This window comes from Rhinatrema bivittatum, chromosome 9, assembly GCF_901001135.1.
Source record: "Rhinatrema bivittatum chromosome 9, aRhiBiv1.1, whole genome shotgun sequence".
In the NCBI taxonomy this organism is placed as follows: Eukaryota; Metazoa; Chordata; class Amphibia; order Gymnophiona; family Rhinatrematidae; genus Rhinatrema; species Rhinatrema bivittatum.
In genome coordinates this window covers 25,896,233-25,911,863 of record NC_042623.1, presented here as the reverse complement: position 1 = coordinate 25,911,863, position 15,631 = coordinate 25,896,233, and the positions used below count along the sequence as shown (strand labels likewise).

Here is a 15,631-nt window from a genome sequence, read left to right as displayed (position 1 = left end):
CCTCTGTATGTTTCAAGAAACACCCAGGAGTCCAAATGCTTTCTGTTAAATCCTCTCAACCAACGACGGCAGGTAAACCAAATGCAGTAGCTGCTTTCAACACCAACAACTTTCAACCTATGTTAAACACGTTTTGTAAGCACTTTATGTGAGGTTTACACTGGACGAATCGTTGGGTTTATATGTATACAGCAGAAAAAGATCTCTGGTAGTCTTCGTGCAAGGTTTTGCCGGGAAACTGGTAAGTTATAATATTGTTGATTGCTTTGGTGATTGGTTTAAACATCGGGAGTGAGCTTAGGTTAATATATATATTGCAGGATGCCATATTATACAAAGTGAGTGCTCTCAAAAAGTAAAGAAACTAGGCATAGATTGAGTCATTTCACTGTTGGATACTATATATCATGGTGTTTAACATAGGTTGAAAGTTGTTGGTGTTGAAAGCAGCTACTGCATTTGGTTTACCTGCCGTCGTTGGTTGAGAGGATTTAACAGAAAGCATTTAGACTTCTGGGTGTTTCTTGAAACATACAGAGGTCCACAGTTAATTCTGAAAATCATATAAAAGGAATGGTTGGTACTGCAAGTGGTGATGGTGCACAGGGTGTACATACCTGTATATAAAGTAAATATTTATTTAAAATGAGTATTGTATTTCATTTTATTCCATAAGTTACAGAGACCGGGCTTATGTGCAATTTGTAATTTTTATACATGACCATCAATGATAAAAAACTGACAATGTGCAACATGTATATGAAGTAATCAACAGTATGAAGATGTCAGTATAAAGGTGCTATTTATGGACATCCAACTTTTCCCTGAAGAAGCCCTATAATACGGGCGAAACGGTATCCCGTCGGGTTGCATAAAATATACAGCAATAGCACACGATTATAATATTGGTTCTGGTTAAATTATTATAGGTATTCACCACATATAATTTGTTATATAAATGTATTGTATGCTATATGTTGGGCATGTCAACATTGGTTGGTGATGGTGCATATAAATGTTGTATGTATTGATTTTTAGGGGTAATTAGGGACATATAGTATGAATGGAACGGTATGAGTGATATATAGTAGTGATGCGTCGTTGATGGTTTTTAATTTGTGATGTTCTCAGCACATAGCGGTTCTAATATAACATGTTAAATTCATTTTTGAATAAAAAATTAATATATACTTACCCATTGGCATTATAATTTTGCCAAGTCCTCTGTTCATATAGTTTACCTATTAATAGAAACAGAGGTGTACGTACGTAGATTTATGACCACAGTACTACATAAGCATCTGCAATCGCCAGGGACTTTCCTGCTGCCCTCTGGAAGGGGAGATTCAACTAGGTTCCAGGACAACCCTTTCAGGTTCCCTTCTGGATGCCAGACTGTGCACCCCTTCGAGGGGTGTCCCTCGTTTTCTGTTCCCGATAAGGGATGGCACTGCTGACTGGTGCCAGCCCCAAAAGTAATCAAGAATAGCACTTTCCCTTGGGCACTCTAAGACGCAGCAGGTCTGTACACGAGGGAGCCTGTCCAGTGTTGCTCCCCAGTGACCCTTCAAGTTTCCGCTTGTTCGGGAGTCACTTTGGTATCTGGACTCTGGGCATCTTCCTTAAAGATTATTATTGTCAGTTTCAGTCCATCAGCTAGGTGATCGTGCCTTTCACCCTTTTGGCCATGTCCATGGCTGTGGGAGTTGAGGGCCAAGTACCTCGCAACAGAAGCTCTGCCCTTTGCTTGTGGTGGTGTGCAAGCTATTCTTTCTCCTTTTTCAGGATCACCCTATCTGCGGACAGAGGAGTCCTGGGTCATGCAATGTTGTCCAATGCTGGGCCACATGCTCCCTGAGGAGGGGAAGTATATGCACTCATGGCTTTAGGGTAGTGATACCTCAGCCGGGTGCTTGGTATTCTGTTCCAAGATTGCAGGCTGGTAATGAAATTATGTTCTACCGAGGTTTGCACATGTGACTCCCTGGCTCAGTCTCCTAGTGGAGCCTTTGGTATTTCTCCCCTGGGCAATCGCTCTTAATTTCCGCTGCTTCAAGAAGACTGAGGGCTCCTTCTCAGTGGGTTACTCCCTGCTGGTTTCAGGAGTTAGTTGTTCCTTGGAGTTGATAGACAACCGGGTGACTTGTGCTTGCCTTGGCAGTCCACCAGTCTGCCTCCTTGTGTTTTTTGCTCCTTCTGACTTCCAATTGGATTGTTGGGGGGGAGGGGAGGTAAAGCTAAGTCGCCCGTGGTATATCTCTGTATACCTGCAGGAAAGGATACACCATGTTTTTTCACTTATTTTCACCATTCTCTGGCCAATACTGCCTTAGTTTTTCTCATTCTCTAGGTTGCCTAAAGAGCCTTCCTGCTCCCCTTGCGATCCTGTGACAGGATAGATGAACTTGTTCTAACAGGTGCTCTTGAGTGATTTTCAGGCCTATCTCATCTCTGAGCTCAGGAGTTTTGGGCTACAGGTCTGTTTCGGGGATTGTCTATGAACCCCTGAAACCGCAGTCAGCTGCATCTGATGCTTCGGCACACAGTATCTGTCCCAGGCCCTGCTGTGATTTGCTGCTTGTTCTTCCAAGTGTTGCTTGGGTTTCTTCTGCCCATTCTGCCTAACAGCCAAACCTAGGCACTCCTCTCCAGATACATTCGATCATTTTGATGTCAGTGGATGACAGTTCTTTCTGGAGGGCTCTCGGGCCCAGTTTGTTTTTCGGTTGTTTTTTCACACTGAAGGAAACTGTGCGGTTTTCATCCAAGAGTCTCGCTTGTTTACATCTCTGGGCCCTTCCTGTATCTAGGAGGATCTAGATCCACTGTGTTTTGTTTTTTTTGTTTTGTTTTACAGGGTTTACTTATCAGGAACTCTGCTTGTACTGTTTTCTGTGATGTGGAGTTTATTTCTGCTTGCACTTGCATCACTTCTCTGCCTCAGGCATCCCTGCTATGCATTAGGGTTTGTGTCTCAGTCTTTTCTATGGCTTTCTTTGTAGAACTCAACTCTTCTCCAGCCTGCACCCCTGGTGGATTTGCTGCCTCTCAGGCAAAGGAGGGAGGTAGTGCTTCAGCACTGTGCAGTTTCCTGCTTTGTCCTGTTTGAACAACCTAGAGCTAGGGATTCACCCATGTGTAAGGTCTTACCATCCTGCTTGTCCTAGGAGAAAGCAGAGTTGCTTACCTGTAACAGGTGTTCTCCCAGGACAGCAGGATGTTAGTCCTCACAAAACCCTCCCGCCTCCCCTGGGAGTTGGTTTCTATATCATGGACTGAGGGACTCTGCCTAGGGGGCAGGGTTATGACCGCAGCTGCACATGCTCAGTAGGGCATATTGAAAGCTCTAGATTCTTTGAGATCCAAGTTCTGTGCCGGGCTCCATCCTATGTCACCCATGTGTAAGGAATAACATCCTGCTGTCCTAGGAGAACACCTGTTACAGGAAAGCAACTCATCTTTACTACCCTTAATAGAAGGCAAGGGATTACTTCCCTTAACCAATAAGCCGTGATGCTTTTGACACAACTACATCATCACTCTCTTGCTTTAGAAGCAAGACTTTTTAGATAATTCATTAGGCAGTTAAAAGCATTAGATGCCATTTTGCTTTTACTCCTGAAGGGATAGGGGTAGGGCTGTGTGAGAATATACTGTATATAAAGGGTTTAAGGAGGGGGAAAAAACAAGCTCTTTCTACTCATGATTCTAAGAAGCCAGCAAATTGCACCGAATGAAGAGTGGACATGGAAGATTTATAAGCACACAGGTCATTACCAGAATAAATAAATAAAAGGAGTGCCTTCTACTCCAAAGAGATGTTGAAAAAGGTTAGGATTAAAAGGAAAGCACCTAATAAGAGAAAGCTACAAACTGATATTCCGAAGATCTCTTCTACGTGATCTAGCATTAGAGACACAATTAAGAGAAAAAGCCCAGCCTCTCCCTAAACACATCAGAACGCCAAGAACTCCTGGGTAACTAGGTCTTCAATTACCTTTCCAGTAAGCAGTCATTATTCAAAACTAATTTTCAAGTAAATTCTCTCATTTCTATGAATGTGAACATTTTTATTTTATGTTACTTATTTGTATTTAGCTCATGACTTTTCACTGGTAGCTCAAGAAGAGTTTTATTTAGGTACAGAGGCCTGACAGTCTAAAGGCCAGATTCATTAAGGCTTTTCTCTCATTTTGTGTCTATGGGGAAAAACCCTTAGTGACTCAGGTACTAAATTATTACCTGAAGCAATGGTCGACGAAGCAACTTGCTCAAGGTCATAAGGAGCAGCAGTGGGATTTGAACCCTGGTTTACCTGGCGCTCAGTCTCTCTAACCACTAGGTTACTTATAAACCGAGCCGTAGCCAGGCAATGTGGCGCCTATGGCCAAGTGAAAACCTGCGCCCTCACCCATTACACAAGACATGACATCACGAATTGGGAGACCGTTCAATGTTTGTACAGCAATGCCCACGGACAGTGCAAAGGTATTAGGTGCCCTAGGAAAAGTTTACAGCCTTGCACCCCTCTCCCCATCACACCCTCCTCTCACACAATTAAAAATTATGCATTTATAATACATTTTACATGAAAAAAGAATCATCAAAGCACATTCTACGGAGGTAAAAATATCACTTACAATATGCACATTACATTTACATGCACTGCTGAGGTGCCAATCAGAAAACCCTGCAAAAAGCAAGAGATACTTGGAACCCATATGCTATTAGGCCTACTGTAATGCAACTTGGGCATGGGCATGACCCTCAGAGAGCTACTCAAACAGCAACAACCCTACCTATGAAAGTTAATACTATAATATTACACCAGGCCTAAAACAGTAATAAACCCCCTATTAGGAAAACGGAACAAGCCAATGTGCTATAGATCCCTACATAGAAACTCACACTAATGGAATAACTCACTTCATTCACACATGAAAAACACAGATAGACCCTCAAATACAGAAGAGACCATAGAAACGTACAGACAAAAACTGAACCAGAAACCACAAGCAGCCAAATTCTGTATGCACTGCAACAATGTAAAAAACAGAAACATTACCAATTCTCATAAAACAAAATTAGTAAAACCATACCAATAAAAAGAATAATTCAAAACAATTAATAAATAGAGTAACATTCAAAAATTATAAACGGGTATAAAAATCTTCCAACAACAATAAAATATTTCAAAACAGACATCAAACACCCAACAATTAAAATAAGGATTTTAAAAAATTCCCTTTTATCCATACCTTGGAAGTACTGATTTCCAGATGCCCTGAAATTGTCATGGATTAGCAGGCAGAATGTAACTGCAGTAGTTGTGCGCACGCATGCTCCCTCTCTTCCACACACAAGCACACATGCTCTCACTTTCCCACACACAAGCACACATGCTCTGTCTCCCACAAACACACACATGCTCTCTCTCACTCACTTCCTCCTTGACTTAGCAGGCAGCAACAGTCTCCTTCAGCCCCTGTGGCCAAGGGAACGACTTCCAGCCATAGGCCATTGGACTACTTAGGGCAGAGCGTGCTGCTCCTCCTCGAAATCAGTGCGGACATGCCGAAATCAGTGGCGTGAAAAAGCAGCGCGGCCCTGCCAGAATCATCAGCATTGCCAATAGGGCCATGCCACTTATATAGAAACATAGAAATGACGGCAGAAGAAGACCAAACGGCCCATCCAGTCTGCCCAGCAAGCTTCACATTTTTTTCTCATACTTATCTGTTTCTCTTAGCTCTTTGGTTCTATTTCCCTTCCACCCCCACCATTAATGTAGAGAGCAGTGATGGAGCTGCAACCAAGTGAAATATCAAGCTTGATTAGTTAGGGGTAGTAGGGGTAGTAACCGCCGCAATAAGCAAGCTACACCCATGTTTATTTGTTTTACCCAGACTGTGTTATTCAGCCCTTATTGGTTGTTTTTCTTCTCCCCTGCCGTTGAAGCAGGGAGCTATGCTGGATATGCGTGTAGTATCAGTTTTTCTAAGGCCGCACCGACCACGCTGTCGATTTCGACAGGGCCATGCTGGTTTTCTTTTGCTGAGGACCCACCAGCCTCACTTCTTGCCCTTGGTGCCTTTTGGTAGCAGCACCTATGGCCATGGTCCTATTGGCCATAGGCACACTATGGCTATGCTTATAAAAAAAAAATCTTTAGATGCTAAGTGAATGAAGTATGCAGAGTCAGAAAGCTGCTGATATATGATGGCCACTGTAATCTTAAATATGTAGACTGAAATATGGTACAACACCCCAAAAGCTGACCCAATTTTTCAAATGAGATTCATGATGATTGACAAAGTGTTGAAATATATCAAAAGGCAGGATCAGAGTAAACTCTGATTTGGGAAGGGAATTGGTTCCAATTTAAGACACACAGAACCCAACTGAGTTTCATCCGTTTTCCCTCTGGCCAAAAGAGAAGAAACTCAGTTGGATTCTGTGCATCCAAGAGCAGTAGTTCTCAACCTTTTATCCACTGCGACACACTTAACAGATGATGTTCAAGCACGTGACACACTGCACACTACATGCCATGGCTGAACTAAAAAAAATCCTAATTTTATTGTTAAAAATGGCACAAAGTTAAAATATTCATTATTTATTTATTTTACAGCCTGTCATAGAACTTAAAGTTATTAAACTATATTTTTTTTCACAAGTTTTAATCTTAACTTACTTCATCAGGGAGAAATGTGGGACTGATGTGCTGCACACAGTTTCTCGATATGGAATTGAAGGGTAGACAAATTCTCGTGCATCTCACTGTCGTCATCAAAATATTTTGACCTGTTCTGGAATTATACAGAGCAGAAATGGAACATTTCCCCTTTCAAGTCACCATGCAAAAATATATATTCAAGTTTTGATATCTCTATAACAGCAACTCAAAATCCCTCCACTGCCAGACGCTTTGTGAAGTAACAAAAACCTACAAACAAGTTATATGCAGCGATTTTAAGAAATGCACGTTTCCAAAGCTGATGTATCTGATCACTGAAAATAAAATCTTTCTCCCTTTGGATGAACTTTTTCTTTTTCTTTTTTTTTTTGTTTACTCTTTATTGAATTTTAAATCAATCATTTACAAAGATATCTTTGTTACAGAAACATGCTGCATTAACTCAAGATTGAAAAATGTACATAGGAAACAAATTATATTAAACTAAAAACTTCCTTGACAATACAACCATTAGACCACAATATAAGGTGGGGGGTGGTGTACTGCAAAATTATTGGGAGACAATAAAGTAAATATCTTTCTAAAGTGAAAAATGCAGACAACTTCAGGTATCTATATTAGGACTATTAGAATCACCACTTAACTGATGTTCCAGCTTCTTTACATCCACAAAGGCTTTCAGCTGCTCTATTTGAAAAAAAAAAAAGTCTCCCTTCTATACTTAAGGACACATTTGCATGGGAACCTAAGTATAAAGGAGGCCCCCAAATCCATAACCTCCTGTCTTAAAGCTAGAAATGTTTTTTCTTTTTTGTTGAGTCTCTTTTGTCAAATCTGGGAATATACGCAGACAGGTACCCATAAAAGGTATATTAATCTTTTTGAAATAAGCTCTCATTAACATTCCCATGTCGTTTTCATTAAAAAATGAAATCAATGAGGTAGTTCTTTCAACGACTTCATAGGAAGATGATTCCAAAAACTCGGTCACATTTTCTAACATGTTCTGAGTGGGTGGTATCAACTGATTTTTTCCAAATAGGCAAGAAATACACCTTCTCCAGGGGTGGAGTTTTATCAGCGGGAATTTCCAAAATATCATGCATACACTGTTTAATGGTTATCCTAGGCAACTCTCCAACAACCCTTGGAAAATTGATAATTCTCAAATTTAAATGTCTCAGTGTATTCTCAATTTTCTCCCTTTTTCTTTTTAATTGTCCCACAATCTTGTATCAAAGCAGTTTGTACATCTTTGACTTGCTTCAAACCTGTCTCCAGTTCCAATATTTTCCCCGAGACTTCCATTTTATAACCAGCAAAGTTATTATTTAAAAAATCTAGCTGACTGGATACAGAATTCATTTTTGAAGAGCAGTCTGTTATAGCTTTTGCCATTGCTGATGATAAGTTCCACAAGCAGTCTAAAGTGACTACTTGTGGCTTCTCCGCAATTACCTCTTCCAGGGTGGAGGGTAGGGTCTCTCTTCCCGAAGTCTCTCCTCCGGCAAACAGTTATCCACTCCTTCCCAGAACATTCTCACCCTGCGAGGTCTCACCGTGTTCCACGGGGGTTCGCACGGGCTCATTCAGCGAAACCGCCCCCTCTAGATGCCCACTGGGAGCTGACACTTCGGGGCTCCCCAGTGTCTGCGGCGTCCCCAATGCACGTGTCGAAGGTGGTGGCCGGTCATCCAGCGGGCTGAGGGGATACCTCCGAGGCCGAATCTTCAGCTCCCTTCTGAGTTTCAACAGCCAGAGCACTCAGCCCAATTGCCCCTGAAGCAGCGATGCACTGCACGATTGTTCTCTGGCCAGCTGGGATCGCCGATACTGAAGGGTAAGTTCGGGTCTTCCCCTTACGTTTAGCAGGCATTTTTTTCTTTTTTTTCTCTCAAGAGAAACATGGAAATTCTTTCAAAAAGGAAAAAAAACGCTAGAGCCAGTGCGCTATGCGTCCGCTGTGTCCGCCATCTTGACTCCACCCCCACATTTTATTTTTCTAATCGGGGCGGTCTTGGTCTCCTTTCCATTTTCCTTGTTAGTCTTCTCCTAAGTCTTTTCACAGAGTAGAGGAGTAGTATAGAGGTTAGAGCAGTGGGTTAAGCGCCACTTCTCTTACACATGCTCACTGTGACTTTGGACAAGCCACTTAACTCTCCATTGCCTCATGTATACACTTAGGGGCCCATTTACTAAAGGTTTTTTCCCATTCTGTGTTTGTGAAAAATGCTCAGTAAATGACCTCCGTAGATTGCAAGCCATCTGAGGCAGGGAAATAACTCCTGTTTCTGGATATGACTTTTCTTGAGCTTGGATTTGGAAAGGCAAATAAAATTTAAATCCACATCTTCACCATCTCCTCCTTGCATCTACCTCTGACATTGATCTTTCAACTATTTTTCTCAATTTCTCTCTCTTTCATAGTTAGATTTCACCTCCTCCTTCCCCCTCCCCCCACCAAGACTTCATATAGTAATGATGGCAGAAAAGGACCAGATGGTCCATCCAGTCTGCCCAGCAAGCTTCTTACGGTAGTATCTGCTCTGTGCAGTTTATCCTCAAGCCTTATGATAACCCATAAAAATTTTACTGCAAGCAACATTTTTACTGGGTGATGAGCCGCCTTGAAAATTCAGACATTGCTGATGTGTTTTACTTATGGACCTGGCGAAGCAGTCTTGCTTTAGAAGACCGCGTGACTCTTCAGCGAAGTCGCTGCAGTTTCGGGGCAGATATATTGTAGGAACACTCATCCCTTCTACAAGGTCATTTCTGTTTCTTGGCAGATATAAGCAAGTGCTCTCTGGTACACACTGGGAAAGTAACTAGTTTCAGGCTGTGCTTCAGGCACCGCTGGGGCTGTATCAGCAGAAAGAAACATATTTTGTACTCCAAGATGAATCGTTCTGTACAGATTTTATGTACAATTCATATTTTTATGGAGTTTAGTTTAAAGAGCCAAGTTTCTCATCATTTTTAAGGTCTTTTAATTGGGTACCATTCAAAATAATAATAAAAAAAAAAATACAGTAAGTGTTGGAACCAAAAAAGAATGTAGAATGTGAGACCTGTTTGTCCTTACATTTGAAAAGACTGGTTTCAAAGATTTTCATTGCCCGCTGTGTTTTTCCGCTTTAAATATCTGCAAAGACTAAGCCGTGCATGGCATGAAATGCCAGGGAGCTGAAAGAGAGGGGTTGACCGTTGCCGGGCCAGACCCTTCTGTCCTGGAGGGAGTGCTGTGATGCATACTGAACGGCAGAGGGAACAATAGCCCTGCTTTCCCACACACAAATTACGCTGCAAACAGCCTCTGTCCTTTTTGGTTTTACAGATTTGCACAGAGCACCGGATTTGAGAAGTCTGTTTTGAAAGAGACTCCTTTTGGGTGCCTTTTCTGCCCAAATGCTGGATGCCTGGAGACCAAAGGCGCTCTGCCTGGTGATTTTGTAGTGGGGGGTCAGTTGAACTTTGGTGCTATAAAGCATACACAACTCCTGATTTACAGTGCAAAATGAAAACCCAGCCCTTAACAGTCACAAGCCTAATAGGTGTACTTGACCTTGATGTTATCAACATCTTTAAGTGACGTATTTTTTTTAAGGGTGTTGATGGACAAAGGACAGCTGCTATTTAAGAAAAAAAAAAAAAGCAGCAACCATAGACTGTGCATTTGACAAAGGGGAAGCACAAAGGTTGTGAGTGGGCAGCTGACACTATAAAGCAATTACACGGAAGGGACTGGATTTTGGAGGCTTGTATCCATTTGGCCTCGAGTTGGAAGGAAACTGTAGATAAGGAGTATTGATCCAGTGCTGTCACTGCTGAGCACTTGACTGATGAAAGTGATTTGCACAGAAAGCTCCTGTGCTCTCAGGCAGGCAGGAGAGAAGAGGGTGGTGACAACTTCCGAAGCCCATTGTAAGCTCCTTGAATAGACTGGGAACTTGGCTCCAGGCTCAGCAGAGTGTGCCGTACTCTAGTGGATGCTGTTTGCATAGCCAAATACCTTTTATTTTGCCTCCTGATTCTTGATAAACTTAAAGAAAAAAAAACAAAAAAAATTTAAACTTTGAAACATAGACAATGGAGAAATGGGACAGCAGCGTAGGATCCTCTGCTTTCCATATGCCTGAGTGGATGGTAAGTTAAGTGCAAAAACCCTTAAAATCCATTATAAACTGTAGTACGTGCTGTCTGTAAATACTGCTTGTGTTTATAATTAACATTGGATCACCATTTTTCTTTTGTCTCATACTATTCTTGTAAATTTTCGACCCAGGGCCAGCAAAACAGCGTTCTCTGGGACAGGTTAAAAAAAACAAACCTTAGAAATATTGTTGTACCATTTGTTTTGTTGTTAGGGTCATGGTTGCGTTGCCTGTAGCCAGAGATATGGCATGGATGCTGTGTTGTAGGATGCAGCACCTGCAGGTGTGCTCCTTGAGAGATACTAGGGAAGAATTGAGTTACTGCCTGGAAAAAAACCCAAAAACCGCATTGCAATGTATTGCAGGCAGCTTGCTGTTTGGGAAAAAATATATGTACCTAAGTGTTAGTTTGCAAAAATTAGAAATTAAGACTAGCAGGTGGATTGGCTGCCTTAGAGGGGAGATAACTTGCCTTTGTCTTGGGTAAGTGATGGGGTGTGAGAGGAAGTCAAGCTTGGGGAAATTGTGTGTCGATTGCTTGGAGAGGTGGAGACCTGGATGCAGCAGAAGGGGGAAGGATTCCCCTAAAACTGGCTAACCGCTGGTGGGCATAGGGGGAGGTATGGCAAGCAGGCTGGGGATTTGGATTGAAGAAGGGAAAAGTGGGGTCACATACTTGAGATGAAGGGGAGATTGCTTCAGAAAATATCTGTGGTGACAGGCGCCTATGAGGAGCATGAGGCTTCCTGCTGTTGCAATAATAATATTGAAGATAATTCATAAGTGTACTTGACCTTTATCAACATTTTTAAGTGACATTTTTTTAAGGGTGTTGATGGATTGAAGTGCTGAAAAGCGGAATATAAAAATCAAAATAAATAAATAAATATAGTGCTTCTTCCCATATGGTGATTAACATCTTAAATTGAGAATGCAATTGCTTTAAATAGTTCCATACTATTACCATCGCTCTGCTTTTACTGGGGTCTTTACACTTCTTGCTCTGTTTAGCACAGGCTTGCATTATGCTGTCATTTTAATTCTCTTTGTGGATAGTGCTACAGTAGAGACCCAACTCCATACCAGCCATCAGCATCGGACTCGCTGTGAAATATCCTCCATGAAACCTGAACAGCAGAAGTTCAGCAATTAAAGGCCAGCACTAAAATAAGCAGTGACAAGCTGCTGATAATCTGCGAGTGGGATGCAGCAATAAACTGTGGATGCATTGCTAATACAATTGAGTCTGTCTCCTGCTTTTGCGTAACTGGTGTATCTTGAAGTTAAGAGAGCTTGAATCATTGCATGAGATGCTATCCCTATCTTTCCCCTCCCCTCATCCCCCACAACTGTGCCAGAATCTCTTCTTTCAGGAGAGGATTTGAGATTTTTTTCATAGTGTTTATATATATATATATATATATATATATATATATATATAATTTTTTTTTTTTTTTTTTTTTTTTTAATTTATTTTATTTTAGGAGGAAGAGGATGATTTGCTGCAGTTAGGTTTATTTTATTTCTGTATGTGATACAGTGGAGGTAAAACTTTGTTTCTGGAGATATTGTCTGTACAAGTACGCTTTAGATCATGACTCCTAGTTTCCTAGGGTAGCTTCTGTAGCAATGGTTAGAAAATGCCATGGCACATTTTTCAATTTCCATGCAGTTTAAAGCTTTCATTGAACATATTAGAAATAGTTTTCTTTAATAAAGGTTTTTCCTTTCTTTGCTGTATGTCTGTATCTTTTTAAAATGTCCTTTCTCCCACTTTTTCTTTTTACCTTCCACTTCCATGCTTCTTATGTCTTCTTACCCCACTCACTTGCTACAGCCAATATCTACCGTCTTTCAAAAGTACCTTTATCAGCTGCCTCTTCTCTCTCTCTCTCATTCCCCCTTTTCCTCCTTCCAGTCCAGTTCACCCCTTCTTTCCTTCCTTTTCTCCTCAGTCTTTCTTCCTCTTTTGCCACCTCTTAGGAGGAGAAAGCTGGGTGAGAGGCTGAATGCATCTTTGGCAGGCCAGAAGAGAGGTAGCCTGGCACAGGTTTTGGGGAAGTTGGGGAAAAGTGGTCTGCTTGTGACTGTGGAAGACTGAGAGAAGTGAGCTGGTGACAGCAGCAGAAAGAGAAGCCTGAGGAACTGCAAAGTGCAAGCTGCACATTTGTGGAAGGAGCAAATGCTGTGGCAATTGCTCCAGCATCACAGGAAACCAGCAGCCCTGTTTCAAAAACTTACAAATCCTTGATTTCCACAAAGGTTGCTGTAGTTCATGTATGAAATATGAGGAAAAGCTATAAAGGCAGCAGCGATCCCAGTTCATTAGTTACTTGCATACTTTTCATAAGTTTAAAATCTGGGGGGGTTTGGGATGGGGGCTCTTTATACATTCCTAAATAAGGAAGAATATGGGATATAAATTTAGAATACATCAACAGTACCAGCAGATATTTTTTTTTTTTGCATATAATTCCATTTAAAGTTTTTGAGAGCTTCTGTTACATTAGTCATGGTCAGATCTATAAATCTAAATTGACATGCTGCTCTGAAGCTCATGCATGCATCAGGGCTGACCAACTCTGTTCCTCAAGAACCATAAAGTAGGGCTAGTTTTCAGGCTGTCTGCAGTAAATATGCATGAAAATTTGCATACCATGGAGACACTACATGCAATACCTGTTTAAACTTGCCATTTACTACTGGTTCCAGAATCTTGACTAGCCTAGACATTAGGCTTTCATCACTAGTGTCTTAGTTCAAATAGCTTTAAAGTGTGTTTTTAAGAAATCAAATAACATGCTTAGGAATAAGAGCAAATGAGGATGCAATGAACCCTAGAAAAACAGGAAAATCACCGCAAAGTATCTTTCTGGTACTGCTTCCTTAAGGTATATTTTGGTGAAACAAGGTGCTTTGCACATCCTAGGACAATTTCCTGTTTATGCTTAAAGCTTAGTGTGTTGCTGAGACAGGATCACTCTAGATCAGGAGAGGGTGAGGCGGCCACTTCAGATTTTGGGGTGGCAAAATTGCCCCCTAAAACCTTCCTGCCGTGCTGGTGATGTAGAGACAGAGACCGTGGGCTGCCAGTGGTAAAAAAAACCCCCAAAACAAAACAGGAGAGAGACTGCAGGCCGCCTCCGGAGCCCAGGCCGGTGGCGGCCAAAGAAAGGGAAGGAGACCGCCTCCCGCTGCCGGATCCCATACTGGTGGCAGTAGGGAAAAAAAAGGAGCAGCAGGCCGCCTCCAGTACTCAGGTTGCTGGCAGCCAAGAAATTGAGAGGATGGGCGCAGCCAAGGGGGGGGGGGAGGCTGGTGGCTTTAATGAATAAGAAAGAGGCTGTGTGCTGCCGCCGCCAGAGCCCAGGAGTTCAAGCCAATGGCAGCCAAAGAAAGTGAAAGGAGGCTGGAGGCGGCGAAGAAATTAAAAAAAGAGCTGCGGGCCGCCACCAGATCCCAATCCGGTGGTGGCTGAAGAACAAGAGAAGGTACAAATCTGGAGGGGGGGGGGGGGCAGGGATGCAGCTTCTGAGTGTGAGAGGATGTGTGTATGCATATGAGGGGGTGGGTATGCGTATATGTATATGAAAGGGTGTCTGTATGAGAGGGAGGGTGGGGGTGAGTGTGTGGGTTTGTGTATGTGTGAAAGGGAGGGTGGTGTGGATGGGTCTCTGAGAGGGTGTATGTATGCATAAGAGGGTGAGTGTGTTTGCATATATATGAGAGGGTCAGTGAAGGGGTGTGTGTGTGTGTGAGAGAGTGGTGGGGGTGTGTGTTTGGAAGAGGGAGAGAAGTGAATAAGTGTGTGTACATGTATGGGGTGTGTGGAAAAGGGAGGGTGGGCACCATCTCATCCCTCGCCTCAGGCAGCAGATTGCCTTGAGCTGCCCCTGAGCTAGATGATAGCCAGTATGTATTTAAACTTCCTTTACTGTTTGTAGATTAAACTGAAATAATGAAGCTATGGGAGTCCATTCATGTTTAAGGCCAAGTTTCATGCAAAAGTCATTGTCTCAGTCTTGAGAAACAGGATTTGTGCATAGCGTATAGTGATAATGTATAATCTTAAGGCATTTGACTGCGTGCTCTTGCTTGCTCCTATGTGTTGGTCTACAGTTTCATGCATGTCATTTTAGTGTAGCCTCGGCTGCTGGTGAACTGGAGGCGTGCAAACCCAGAGCAGCAGTAGAAATTGAGTCAGTCTGGCTGTAGACCAGGTGGTATAATTCTCTCTGTCTCATGTGGAGGAGGAAAGGCTGCAGCTCCTGAGGAGTAGCCCAGACTGATGTGGGAGATGTTCCTTCATCTCTGTTAGGATGTGGCAGGTAGAGAAAGTTGCAGACTCTGTATAGTGTAATACTGGAGATATAGAAATGCATTTCCTCCTGTACTATGCAAAATATGAAAATGAGATGTGTATTTCTCAAAGCTGACAGTAACTTTGTTACAGTAACAGAATGAGCAGGAAATACTGTATAATCTTTAGGAAAATGGGAATAACAGCAGAAAACTGTTAGGTGGAATGGAGGGAGTAGCCTAGTGGTTAGAGCAGTGTGCTATGTGCCAGGGAAACCAAGGCTCAAATCCTATGGCCACTCCTTGTGACCTTGGGCAAGTCACTTCATCCTCTGTTGCCTCAGGTACAAACTTAGATTGTGAGCCCTCTGGGGATAGGGAATACCTGAATGTAATCCACTTTGCAATGCTGGAAAGTGGAATATAAATTAAATAAAAGGTCATGTCCCCAAGCCAGACACACTACAAAACATCAGCAGAA

At 42.3% G+C, this 15,631-nt stretch overlaps 1 protein-coding gene across 3 annotated transcripts in view; it reads left to right on the top strand.

The window, feature by feature from the left end:
• AHCYL2 (adenosylhomocysteinase like 2) overlaps positions 1-15,631 on the top strand; it is a 310,856-nt gene that overhangs the window by 127,011 nt on the left and 168,214 nt on the right. The window contains exon 1 of one of the 3 annotated variants that reach the window (XM_029616493.1): positions 10,474-10,843. The exons of the other annotated variants lie outside the window; for them this stretch is intronic. Coding sequence (XP_029472353.1) covers positions 10,787-10,843 — 57 coding nt within the window. The 5' untranslated portion in view covers positions 10,474-10,786. Of the gene's footprint in view, positions 1-10,473; positions 10,844-15,631 lie in introns of those variants that run through there. 3 annotated transcript variants of the gene reach the window in all.